The 12,766-nt window shown below is 41.5% G+C and overlaps 1 protein-coding gene across 3 annotated transcripts in view; it reads right to left on the reverse strand.

Moving 5' to 3' along the window:
- Tmtc1 (transmembrane O-mannosyltransferase targeting cadherins 1) overlaps nucleotides 1-12,766 on the reverse strand; it is a 319,404-nt gene that overhangs the window by 238,281 nt on the left and 68,357 nt on the right. For 2 of the 3 annotated variants that reach the window (XM_029478417.1, XM_029478418.1), the window contains one exon: nucleotides 11,473-11,595. The exons of the other annotated variant lie outside the window; for it this stretch is intronic. In XM_029478417.1, coding sequence (XP_029334277.1) covers nucleotides 11,473-11,595 — 123 coding nt within the window. The remainder of the gene's footprint in view (nucleotides 1-11,472; nucleotides 11,596-12,766) is intronic. 3 annotated transcript variants of the gene reach the window in all.

Genomic DNA, 12,766 nt, shown 5'->3' on the forward strand with positions numbered 1-12,766 from the left:
AATGGAAAGAGAGGCCCATTGGACTTGCAAACTTTATATGCCCCAATATAGGGGAATGCCAGGGCCAAAAGAATGGGAAAGGGTGGGTAGGGAAGTGGGGGGTGCTATGGGGGACTTTTGGGATAGCATTGGAAATGTAATTGAGGAAAATATGTAATAAAAATATTAAAAATTAAAAAAAAAAAGATTAGAAGCACACAGGGGCTTCTCATTGTCACGTAGGTTCCAGGGTTCAAACTCATGTTCTTCTTCTTTTTTTTCAAACTCATGTTCTTGCTTTTGCAAGGCAACCACTTTGCTAGCTAAGCTCTTTCTCCATGTTGACCCTTTACCCACTGAAGTTCATTTATCACCCACATGAAGTTTTCATGTATGTGAATGTCTCAATGTATAATTTCCTTACCTGAACCAAGAGGGGAGTCAGGGTTTGAGGGAGCCATAAATTGTGTGTTGAAGCCATTTTATCTGGTTTTTTTTTTTTCTTTTTTGAGTTTCATAGCTCTTTTGAAAAGAGGAGAGAGGTTTTACTTTAGAAAATGAGAGCTTGCTGATGTTTGATTTTAATGGTTATTGTGGTCTATAACTGAAATGGACTGACTTAGTCATGCTGGGACCCTCATCCCTCAAAGCCTACATAGTGACAGCATCCTTTTAAATGGGATAATAAAATGAACTTATGGGAGAATTGCTATGGGGGTCAGCTGACCTGCTAGCTCTAGACCTCTTTCAGCTTCCTCTAAAAGATGCTTTAAGTGCATTCAGGAGTTCTAAGTAAGGGCTGTGGACAGGTAGACTACTTTTGAAGCCCATCTTCTCTCAGGCAAAGAGGAACTTTCTGCTAAAGATCTAGAGACTCTCTGGAGTTGAGCACAGAGGTACAGAAAATAGCCTCAGCATGTTCCTCAAGCAAGCAGCCACTTCTGGGACTTCTCATCCCTAAACCCTGTCTTGAAGGCTCAGAGATGTTCCCAAGGGAGATACCTAGAGAGAGGCAGGGGAATCTAAACAGTCACTCCTGGCCCAAAGAGTTCATATATATGTGACTAAGATAAGTTGAAGCAAAGTAGCCTATTGGCTTAAGAGACAACCTTGGCTATAACAAATCTTGAAAAACAAGAGAAAAAAATTGGTTCATCAAACAAAGCCACAGTCTGGTGGGAGGTGCCCTGATTTAAAACAACAAGGAAGTTCTGAGAAATCAGGTCTTTTCATCCCTAGCTGGTAGAAGAATAAATTAGAACAACTATTCTGATAAAAAATGGATCAAAATCTAATTGTGCATAGCATTTGATTAAATAAGTTCTGGGCACTTGTCTTAAGAGTATAATCAGTAAAGTCTGCAAGGACCGGTTCATGGAAGTATTGCTGCTGTACTCTTACTAAAAAACAAAGGTAAAGGCTTGCTTTAGGTTCTTGGTTTAAAATTTATGGCGCATGATTAAAAGAAACTTTACGCCCACTAAAAATGCATGAAATGGGCTGGAGAGATGGCACAATGAGTCAGCAGCTAGCCTGGCAAGCATCAGGACCTGAGTTTAGATCCGCAGTACCCACATATAAGCCTTGTATGTTATGTGCAAGAGAGGTATGAACACAAGTGAATACATATGACTCACTGTCCAGTCACTATAGCCAAAATGATGAGATATCAGTGAGACATCTCATCTCAAACACCTGAGGTTGATTACTGGTATCTATGCATACATGCATAGGTGAGTGAGCTGCACACACAGACACACACACACTCACACACAGCAGTTACTTGAAACAAGATGCACATGCTGATTTCTAGGTGATAAAGGCAAATTTTGTGACTATTTGTATAGTATGAACCCATTTGTGTTGAACTAAAGATTAAATAGCTGAATGCACTGTTCTCGGTTTCCTCACTCTTAGGATAATACTGCACGGCTCAACAACAGAAGCAGAATCAGAGGGAGATATATAATTGTAACCACACACACACACACACACACACACACACACACACAGGAGTCATATGAATGGATTTGCTAACAACACTGAAGAACTTATTACTAAGTAAACAGATCTTGACATTCACAAGACAGATTAATTAAAAAATGAAACTCACAGGAGCAGTTTAGATAGAATCCAGTGTGTGTTCTTGGTAAGGATGGTGTCCTCCAGAAGTTGGGCCACTTGCACACATCTATGTCTGGGGAACAGAGCCTCTTTATGTCCATCTGTTGTCTCTGGCCAACAAAGTGTATCTATCAGTGACTATGGCTGCTAACCCTCAACAGGAAGATAATTCCCTCTGCTGTCTTCTTTGTGACCCACCCTAAGCACGAATACAAAAGAGGAGAAGTTTTGGAAATCTAGTTCATACTATCAAAGGGAACACAGAGGCCAAGCTGAAGTTCAGCACAGGCGAGATGTCCTGCATGCTGCCTGCAAACGAGACTGTGATTTGTGTAACTCACTCCCCAGCCCTGGATGAGGAACATCATTCACATGGTTTGACTGATTTTTTTTTCCCTGTCTTCATAGCAAAGTGAAGTATTCAGAAGTCAAAGCAGCTGTGATGCTTGACAAGATTTTGCTTCTGTGTAAGACACATAAAATAAAAAGAAACTAAGATAAAAGTGTTTGATTGTCCCAAGGGTGTTACATGTATTTATTAATTTTTTTATATCAAACTCATACTAAACATGAAAAAATAAAACACAAAATGTTTAAGTAGCCAGCAAGAATGTACACAGCTGGGCCTCTGAGTTTAACTCTCATGCAACGTCGCTCAGACTGTCGCAGAGCTGTGAATAGGCACCTGGCATGAAAATCCTGAACCATGGCAAATTTTAAAAAATCATACCTTGTTCTATTGACTAAAGAAAGAACTCAGTCAAAAGATCTAAAGCCAAGTTTTCAGGACAAAGCTGGGTTAACACATACTTTTCAGATGGCAAGATCATAATCCTTCCACAAGCGCAGAAGGAATCCTGTCGACTATTTTATTTAATGCACTAATGAGGAAACCAGTAACATTGTTAAACTGGTTCAAATGAGAAATGACTTATAGACGTTTATATCCTCCGCTGGATGAAGCCATTTGTCACTACCACGAACTGGAAGGAATCTCTGGGTTTGCAATAGAATTTTCTATCATCAGTTTATATGAAAGATTTGTAAAATGTCTTGGTAAAATATGATCATTGTCTCTCATGAAGATTCTGACAGACACTTTCAACATGGGTCTGATCTAATGTTGGTGATTTTCTTGTTTAATGTTTTTGGCTAATGAAATGAAATTTCTTTATAACAGCCATTCATAGATGGCCTGGTTACTTGAAACCTTATAGTGGCTGTAAAGCTCTCTTCTACTCTAAGCTTCTATGTCTCTGAAGATGAGATAAGAATAAGGGGAATGTATTTAATAACAAAGTTTTACCAGGGGAAATCATTAAAGATGAATGAGAAAAAGGTTCAACAGTTGAAGTTGGCATCTCGTAGGCTCTGCCCCTCAGTTACCTGGCAACAGACTGGTGTGCCTGGCTCACTATAAAAAGGGCTGCTTGCCCCCTCCACTCTCTCCTGCTCCTTACCCCCTCTCTCCTCATTCCCCTCCCCCATCTCTCTCCATGTGTTTTTGGCCAGCCTCTACTTTCTCTCTCTCTCTCTCTCTCTCTCTCTCTCTCTCTCTCTCTCTCTCTCTCTCTCTCCTCTGAATAAACTCTATTCTATACTATACAGACCTGTGGCTGGTATCTCAGAGGGGGAAGGTATGTCTCAGCCTCTACAGAGAGGCACCCCCTTTCCCCACACCATATTGTGCCTCCACCAAACATATCCCTGTGTTCTCTTGCTTTTTCTAAAACACAACAGTTAAGACCAAAGAGTGATGGAAAGGTGGCTCAGCAGTAAAAAGCTCTCAGCAAACAACCACAAGGACTGGAGTTTGGATCTCATCTCCAAGGTATCCAGTACCCTCTTCTTGGCCTTTGCTTGTATGTGATCATACACTCACGTGCATATATGTACACACACACACACACACACACACTCGTTTTAGAAATGAAGAATTAATTTAAAATTGAGAAAGACCAGTAAAGTAGGAAAAGACTCAAAAAGCTTAGAAATCACGTAGCTGGCTCTGGCCTATGACACAGCAGATGTATTTATCTCCTTACAGAGGCTCTCAAAGCTTCCAGCTCTGCCTGCTGAGTCTCCTGTAACTGATCCGACAAAGTACAGCTTCTTGATTAGGGTCAGTGGGAAAGCAAACATCTCAAGATTCCAATCAAGCTGCTTAGAAAGATTTTTCATTTCAAAAAAATTTCCCACTTGGCTTCTAATGGTGCAATTGACAAAGTTGTATAAACTGAAGATAATGCTGAAATTATTTGATATGTGTTTATATATTGTATGATGATTGCCACAGTTGAGCTAGTTACTGCATGTGCCTCTTGATACCTCACATGGACAACAGGGTGAGAACTTTAAGATCTACCCATTCCCAGATTGCAATCACACCTGTATCTTATCAATAGCCACCATGCTGTCAGGTCCATGTAACCTACTTACCTCACAACTGAGAATTTGCACCCTTTAACCAAGGTCTCCCCTTCCTCCCCAACTCCAGCCCCTCGAAACTTCTGTTTCTAAAGTTTTTATTTCAATTTAGATTCTACATGTAAGATATTTCAGTATTTGTCTTTCTATTTTATTTAATATGTATAATGTTTTAGAAATGCATTCATATATGTTGTTGTGAAAGATAGGATTCTTCTGATTTTGTTTTGTTTGAGACAGATTCTCACCATGTAGCCCAGGCCTGTTTGAGATAGATTCTTACCATGTAGCCCAGGCTGGCCTCAACACTGGACTTCTCTGGCCTCTGCCTCCCAAGCATAGGTATTATAAGTGTTCCCCACTATCCAGATGTGCATCTTGTTTCCTTTGGATAGAGAAGATGCTTAATTTTGTGTATTTATACATGTATGTATGTATGTGCGTGTGCACACACACACACAACGAGAGAGAGAGAGAGAGAGAGAGAGAGAGAGAGAGAGAGAGAGAGAGAACAGTAGATAAGCCTGTAATCCTAGCATTCAGAAGCTAAGTCAGGAATATTTCTGAGTTCAGGATAATCAAAGGCTGGCTACATAATAAGTCCATAGTAAGCCTAGGTAAAAAGAGGGGGAGGGGGATACAAAACATGTTGCTTGTGGAAACATCATCAGATTAATATTTCAAATAAATCCTGCCTCTAGACTAAAGATGTCAAAATGGCTCGATGTCATGGTCTTACAGATGTCGTCATTTTACAGAAGCTACTTCTGAAGCGATAACCATTCTCAAGAAGTAAAAATACAAATCAGAATTCCAGATTTAGACACTGACTTACATAGTGAAAATCAAGAGTCACTTGTTTCAAATAATCAAATTTGGAAATACCTGGGCAGCTCATATCTGAGTCCATTTAACCTACTGCAATTCCCTTATTCTGCCTTATTCCATCAGCCTGATGTTACAGCTTTAAAAAGAAAAACAAACCTTAATACTATAGTTACTTAAGGTATAGTTTCTTGGGAAGAAATCCTTATGTTCCTAGGATGAGCTAATTCCAAAGACTCTTTCTTACCACTCAAAGCTGTCCCCTGTATTGTGAAATGAAAAATCCATTTCTTACTAGCTTTTAGGACACCTAAAAATGGCAATTTAACATGAATTCTTTTACAGGCTCTGGAGAAATGCCAAGAGCAGGCACTAATGCCCAGAAGGCTTCAGTCCTATCTTGGCTGGGTGACTTGGCTCAGTTGTCCCACACTCCCTCCAACACAACCATACACACACACAGAGCTTTTTCTATGTTTCCTTATTGGCCAACTTCTGTCTTGATTACATTCTTCAGGCATGTTTGCTGTTTATTTGCCAGGGGTAATCTGTCTCCCTTTAGCAAAGCTGGTAACCCTTGTCTTTCAAGTCATGGTTCAAAGGTCACTTCTTTAATGAGACTTCCTCTGCTAACTAGGCTCACAGAATGTGTATTAGCATAGCTTGATGTTCTTTAAAACAAGAATGATATAGTACCATAGTTGACTTTTTGATATATATTTCCATCTGACTGTGAACTCTGTAAAGGTCCTTACAGCTCCATGGCCTAAGACAGTCCTTAAAAGGGAAAAGGGTCTTGGAGCATCTGGAAGTTGGGAAGAAAAGGAAAGACTTATGGACTCTAAAATCTTGTTCGACACTTAGAGACTTGTTTTCTATTTGATTGTTCTACAAAATTGATAATACATATGGAGTATTTAGTTTTAAGACTTAGCTTCATAAATGTAAGTGGTTTTCACTGGAGAAGTAGACACCCTTGGTTCCATGATGTAAGAGATGATGGCAAGTTTAAGATGCTCTTGGGGTTCTTCAAAAGTCCCAGGTCCAGAAAGCCTTCAATGCCTGTTTTCCTAGGAGTCAGGAAACTTTACTGGCATGGCAATTGATGACAACGAATTTTCCTGTCCATCATTTTTAAGAATTCTTCCTAATGTCATCTGTAGTGCAGAATCCCACTTTCCAGTGTGAAAACATTAAGAATCAATGAGTGAAGGCTCGATGTCCCAGTGTAGGGGAATGTCAGGACAGGGAAGCAGGAGTGGGTAGGTTGGTGAGCAGGGGGATAGGGGATGGAATAGGGGGTTTTGAGAGGGGAAATGAGGAAAGGGGATAGCATTTGAAATGTAAATAAAGACAATATCTAATAATAAAAAAAGAATCACTAAGAAGTTGTAGTTTGATTCATGCTGCAACAATGTGTTTTCTTACCTGCCTAATATTCTGTCTGAAGTGGCTAAGGGCAGGGACTATATCCTTTCTATGGGATGAAGATGTAATTTGTGATTTATATTCCAGCTAAAATTCAGAATAGTCTTTCCATTCTGACATGGTGATTGTGAGAATTCAACATGCCAACACGAAGCTGACTCCTCACACTCACCTGCATAAAACTGGCTCCCTTCCCTGACCCTCAGTCGTCCCTGTGGTGTAACTGTTATTGAAGAAGAAGACTTTAGGTTACATTTTAATGGCTCCATTCTCTAGTGTCTAGTTATATGCCAACTGCATCACTGTTATGATAGAAACCTTGAGGTTATTTTTAAATTTCTCTTTGCTGAAATAATAGAACTTCTTTAATGAATCATCACAAGCCCATGGCTTTTGCTTATTGTTTTCGGCCCTCATCTCGGAGCTCTCAGGCCCACTTTCCAAACAGAAATTTCAGAATCAGTCCCCTCCCCATCACAACTGCTAAACTTCAGTTCATCTTCCAACTCCTCCCTTGTTCAAGAACCTTCTATGCTTCCTGTTCGCTGTTACACTAAGAATGAATTTGTCTTCCAGGTTCCTAGGTTCTCACAGTCTTCTGCCAGAGGCAACAATCCCCTGCTTTATTTACCCAGTGCTCTCAAGGTCCCGGGCAGCTCCTGCATACTCTGATCACGTTCTCCTCCATTTCCTATAAGCACACACCAAATGCATTTGGTTGTTCCCCTCCCCACACTCCATCCAGTCTTACTTGAATACCCTTGGAGGCCTAATCCTTCTATCACAGGAGCCCCTTATTGCCCTTCCTTTGTCTGTACTTGTAATGCATTTCTAGCTGTTAAAATGAAAAGTTTACCGAAATTAAACAGAGTTTATCTGCACGAAGAACAATTCTGGCTATGGAGGCATGAGAGCTGGGAAAGATGGCCCTCTCTGTAGCATGAGCTGTGGGCTTTTATTAGGTTGCAGTTGGATGCTGGCTAATTGTGATTCTAGCTACAATGAGTAGTTTACCTGGGTGGGTGTGGTTGGGGATAAAGTCCCTAGTGAGTGAGTGATTGTCTGTTTCTTACTTAAGCTCGGGTTTCTTTTCACTGTTCACATTTGGAGTCAACTTGCTTGAGTAGAAGCACAAAGCACTGATTCTATCTTGGAAAAGACCCTCTCGTTCTAGTCTGTATGTGGGCCAAAGTTGGCATTTTTTTCCTCAATGGCTCACCACCTTATTTTTTGAGGCAAGATTTCTCACTGAACCTAGAGCAAGACTAGCTAGCCAGAGAGTCTGAGGTATCCTCTTGTATCTGTTCCCCAATGGTAGTATCACCAGCTTGTGGGACCTCACCGGGCTTTGTTACATGGGTGCTGAGGACTACTGACCTCAGGGGCTCATGCTTGCATGACAAGCATTTTAGCGACTCAGCCATTTTCCCAGGCCTCCATTTGTTTTGTCTGAGTCAGTTCTCTTACTTAAATAACCAACATTTTAAAATGGGTTAGTCTGCCTCATCAAGGACTCATAACTCATGATGGTTGCAAAACTCCTTGAAGAATGACTTCCTGGATCATTGACCTTACAGTTGTCATAAAAAGACCATCCAAAAATGGACAAGGACTGATGATATGCTTGGAAGAATACTGAGATAAATATATCACACCTAAAGATTTCAACAGTAGCTTTCTGAGGGATAAAACCAAAATACTAGAGGATGCACCTCAGTCAAGACCAACCAATAGATGAACTTGCTAAGATAACCAAAAGAACAACAAAGTTTAGTAACCAGAACACACTGGAAGCTCGGCCTTTGAGCCTGATGTTTTCCTGCATTGTAGTCTGAATGTTTATGGCTGTGGCACCCTCTGTTGCAGGGAACACCCTGAACAGCCACTCAGCAGCAGGGCTGATTGTAATCCTCTGACGTGGTTATCAAGTTCACTGCTTCGCAGAGCTTTGGAACGGAGGCTTTATACAGAACACAGTGGGTCAGATTCTCACAAGACGTTTACTACAGAACAACGTTCTCTCCTTACAGCCATTTTCATTAAAAAAAAAATCAGAGTAAGCTCCAGTTTGTTTATGCAATGGGTCCTGCTCTCATAAAATCTGATTTCTTGTAGTGACAATAGGAACTATTTGGATTCCCTTCACATCCATGTTCCTGAAACTTAATAAGGAATAGCAAGCTGGACTTTCAAAAGACTTTTAAAGTTAGGCAGTCAATCCCAAACCTATTTCTAAGGTTCCCTAGTATTCCTTATTCAACCAGCAAGGCTAAGAACCTTTATAGCCCCATACCTGGTGTGGTGCTGGTTTGAATGAAAATGGCTGCCATAGGCCCACAGGAAATGACTTGGTAAAAGCTATCGGTCTTCTAAGTTAACATGTTCTAGAAGGTTTAACTTCGAGTCACTAAGATGCTAGGTCTGACACAGGTGGGCGTCTGACAGAGGTGGGCAGTGGATGGCCATTAAGGAAGTAAGAAATGACTGAACAAAATTTGGCTCTGAAGCTGTGGAATTCCAACTCTCCATAGCCACAAAGTTCTAATCAGCCCACCAGGTTTGTAGTTTACAAACACAGTTGTGGCTTTTTCCTGGTAATTTCAGTTCTAAGCAATACAAGGTTACCAACTGAATCCTGTAACATAAGTGGCTGGTTGGTCCTGGTGCATCTCAGATCTAGGATGAGATCATTACAGTAAAAAAAAAAGCTTAAATTCCACAGTCAATTGCAATAGAGCAGGCACCTTACTTGGGTCTTATCCATCCTTCTCATGTGTTTTGAATCTCAGCATAGAGGACAAATTTTAGTTCTTTTGTTGTTATTGCAGCTTTGCCTTTTGAGACAGGGTCTTCTTCTGCAGGTCAGGCTGGCTTGGACTGTGTGGTGTATCCAGAGCTGATCTCAAACTTTCGACATTCCTTCTGCCTCAGCCTTCTGAGTTCCAGAAGCATAGTTATGCTTCACGTCTGACTTCAGTTAGTTCTGAGGGAAATGCTGTGTAACGTAAAGCTATGAGTCTTAACCAACAGGAAACCTTAATGATGGAATATTCAGGCTGACCAGAGGCTGCTGTTGTTGGTATCATGAACCAACTTGCAGATCACCTCCAAACCCAGTGATGTCACCCATATGCCACAGGGACCTGCACATCTGTTGTCATGGCAATCACCATACATTCCCAGCAGACCCTCTTGAGCTTGTCTCTCTCTCTTTTCTCCCTTCATCTCCGTCGCCCCCCTTTTACACTCCCCTCGCCCCCCATAAGCCTCTCTTACATGGAACTGCATTGGCCTGGTGTGATCTGTCAGGACGAGAGCCACGATTCTATTGCAACAGCTGTGGTCATGGTTGCTTCCCCAGAACCAACTGCAGTCCCAGCCATATATTAGTCAAGAATACATGTTGAATAAAAGAGCTTGCTATAATAAGCAGACATTATAAAAAAGCATCCAGGGACATGGGAGTGGATGTTAGTACACAGTAACATGTTTGAAAATTGGGTCATAATTTTCTCTATTTTCTGACAAGGAAACAAACCCTTTGAGTTTTTACAGGGGTAAACATGCAAACATGGCCCTGGACTCAATCCAATCCTGCCTGTTTTTCTCACTAGTCAACGGTTTCTGTCTTGTTGGGAGGATGAAACTTGGAGACGTAAATTAACTTGAGAACTGTGAATGCCATGTGGATATCCACTGATCAAACAGATTCCCTTTCAGTGTAGGGTGAAGCTTGAAAATCAATTGGGACCTACCACAGCTGCAGGATGCAACTTGATCTGTGTGGGGTCCTGTGATTGTTTTTGGCAGTGCTAATTAATAAGGTCTGACGAAAACATAATTGTAAACAGAAACAACATCTGGTTGTAACACAATGAAAAGTCCCATAGCATACCCCTCATCCACTCAGTTTGGCTGTCCCTGTGAAGGCTGGGAACTGGCGCTAAGGACTTGCTTACAGCTGGCTTCTGGCATATCCTCAGCATGCCTGTCTTTGGGACACTGTGTGTGTGTGTGTGTGTGTGTGTGTGTGTGTGTGTGTGTGTGTGTGTGTGTGTTTTAATCACATGTTACTGTGAAACTGAACTTTGAAGATTGCACTGTCTAATTTTGTCTCATGAATTTAGTTCAACTCAAATCCAACTAATTTTAAAATTATCCATTTCCTGCTGTAGAATTAGCTATAATATGTGAGGAAAGGGGGTAAGAATCAGTCCAAGAGGAGATTCAACTGCTTAAGCCTGACCCCAGAAGAAAGAAAGAGCTTTGGATGTTTGGAGCTGTGTGCTAGGGATGTGCTGATGGACTGGGCTCTGTTCCTGGATCGGTGTCTGTGGCAACTAGGATTCTTTGATTGCAAGTAATAGGAGCAGCTGTGAGCACTATGCAAGAATGATGTGTCCTCAGGACAGGTCTGAGTTTCCAGCACCCTCTTTGGCCACAGAAGACGTTGTGTGATGACCATAGGTCAGTGCAGACATGTGACACCAACAGATAGCAAAGGTATGACTTTGAGCAGTATCCATGATGGGCAGCAATTGAGACGAGCAGACTGAAATCAGAGTTTCCCCTGTGGACAGAGACAACTAAACATAGAGGTGCTTCATGGGGGAAAACCCAGTGGGAGATCAGAGCTCATCATGGAGATTTGGGGTCTAGGCAAACTGGTATCAACATTCCATGGCTTACCATTGGGTTTAGGGTCTTTTTTCTCAGATAGGAAGTAGCAGAAAGGCTCAGTATTCCAGAAAGATGATGTCCAAATAGAAGCAGAAAAGGGCCGAGGTGAAGGAAGAAATCCAAGAAGTAGACCTGGAAAGAGGGAAGGAAATCAAGAACCTCTGGTTCTCAGAGAACATGGGCCTTTGGACATCACACCAGAGTGGTGAGAGCGATCGATTGCCCTGTCTGTTCAGAGAAGCACAGGCCTCTCTGCCTTGGTGTGTATAGATCCTCTGCCTTGGTGTGTATAGATCCTCTGCCTTGGTGTGCAAACCCCCCTGCCTTGGCATGTTCAAGGGAGAGAAAAGTGGTGAAAAGGAAGAGTCAGTAAGTGAAACCTCAAGTTAACACAAAGCCACAAAGGACAATGGCAGACACTAGGCCCCGCACCTGACTTTAGTATCTGGTCCAAGTGTCAATCATCCAATTAGGTAGTGTGATATGACTTCATAATGGCCCTACTGGATAAGACTTTGGAGATTTAGTTAATGTAAGGTCAAAGTTGTATTTTGAATTTCCCAACATATTTAAGAGCAGAGGTGATATTCTATGCTCCCTCTTTCTTTCTTTTCTCTCTTGTTCTCTTTCTCTCTCTCATGTGTCTGTCTGTCTGTCTGTCTGTCTGTATGTATGTATGTATGTAATGGATAAAGTGTGAGTACTGGGGATTGAACCCAGGTCGCCACACACACTAGGCACATGCTTTTATCACAGAGCAACATCTCCATCATTAATTCTGCATTCTTTATTCTTTTTAATCCCATTCAGAGTGTGACATTTGGTTTTGATTTGGGGAAAGTATCGAAGGAGAAAAAAAAAAGCAAAAACCCCGACACATTTAAAGGAAAGAATCCTGTTATGTTTTCATTTACTTATGGCCTGTGACTGTATGTGGGGGTGAGGGCCAGGGACACATGTGGAGGTCAGAGGTCAGAGGACATTTTTCAGCATCTGGTTATCTCCTTCTATGATTGGAGTCCCAGGGACCAAACTCAGACTGCTAGATCTGGTAGCTTTACCTTCTGAGTCATCTTTTTGGCCCAACAAGGAAAGTTGAAGAGTGGGGACCGTTAATTGTGACAAGAGAAACCACAGGGTAGTAATGGCAGAAGAGCAGCTTTTAGGTAAGTGACCACTGCTCACATGGCAGAAGAGTAAACTGTCCCATTACCTTAACTATAAGTAAAATGTTTATGAAGGTAGAATTTTGGAGTTTTAAATTCAATGTCCAAAAGAACTTTTGATGGGTATGCATCCAAGC

Source organism: Mus caroli, chromosome 6 (genome assembly GCF_900094665.2).
Source record: "Mus caroli chromosome 6, CAROLI_EIJ_v1.1, whole genome shotgun sequence".
Lineage (NCBI taxonomy): Eukaryota > Metazoa > Chordata > Mammalia > Rodentia > Muridae > Mus > Mus caroli.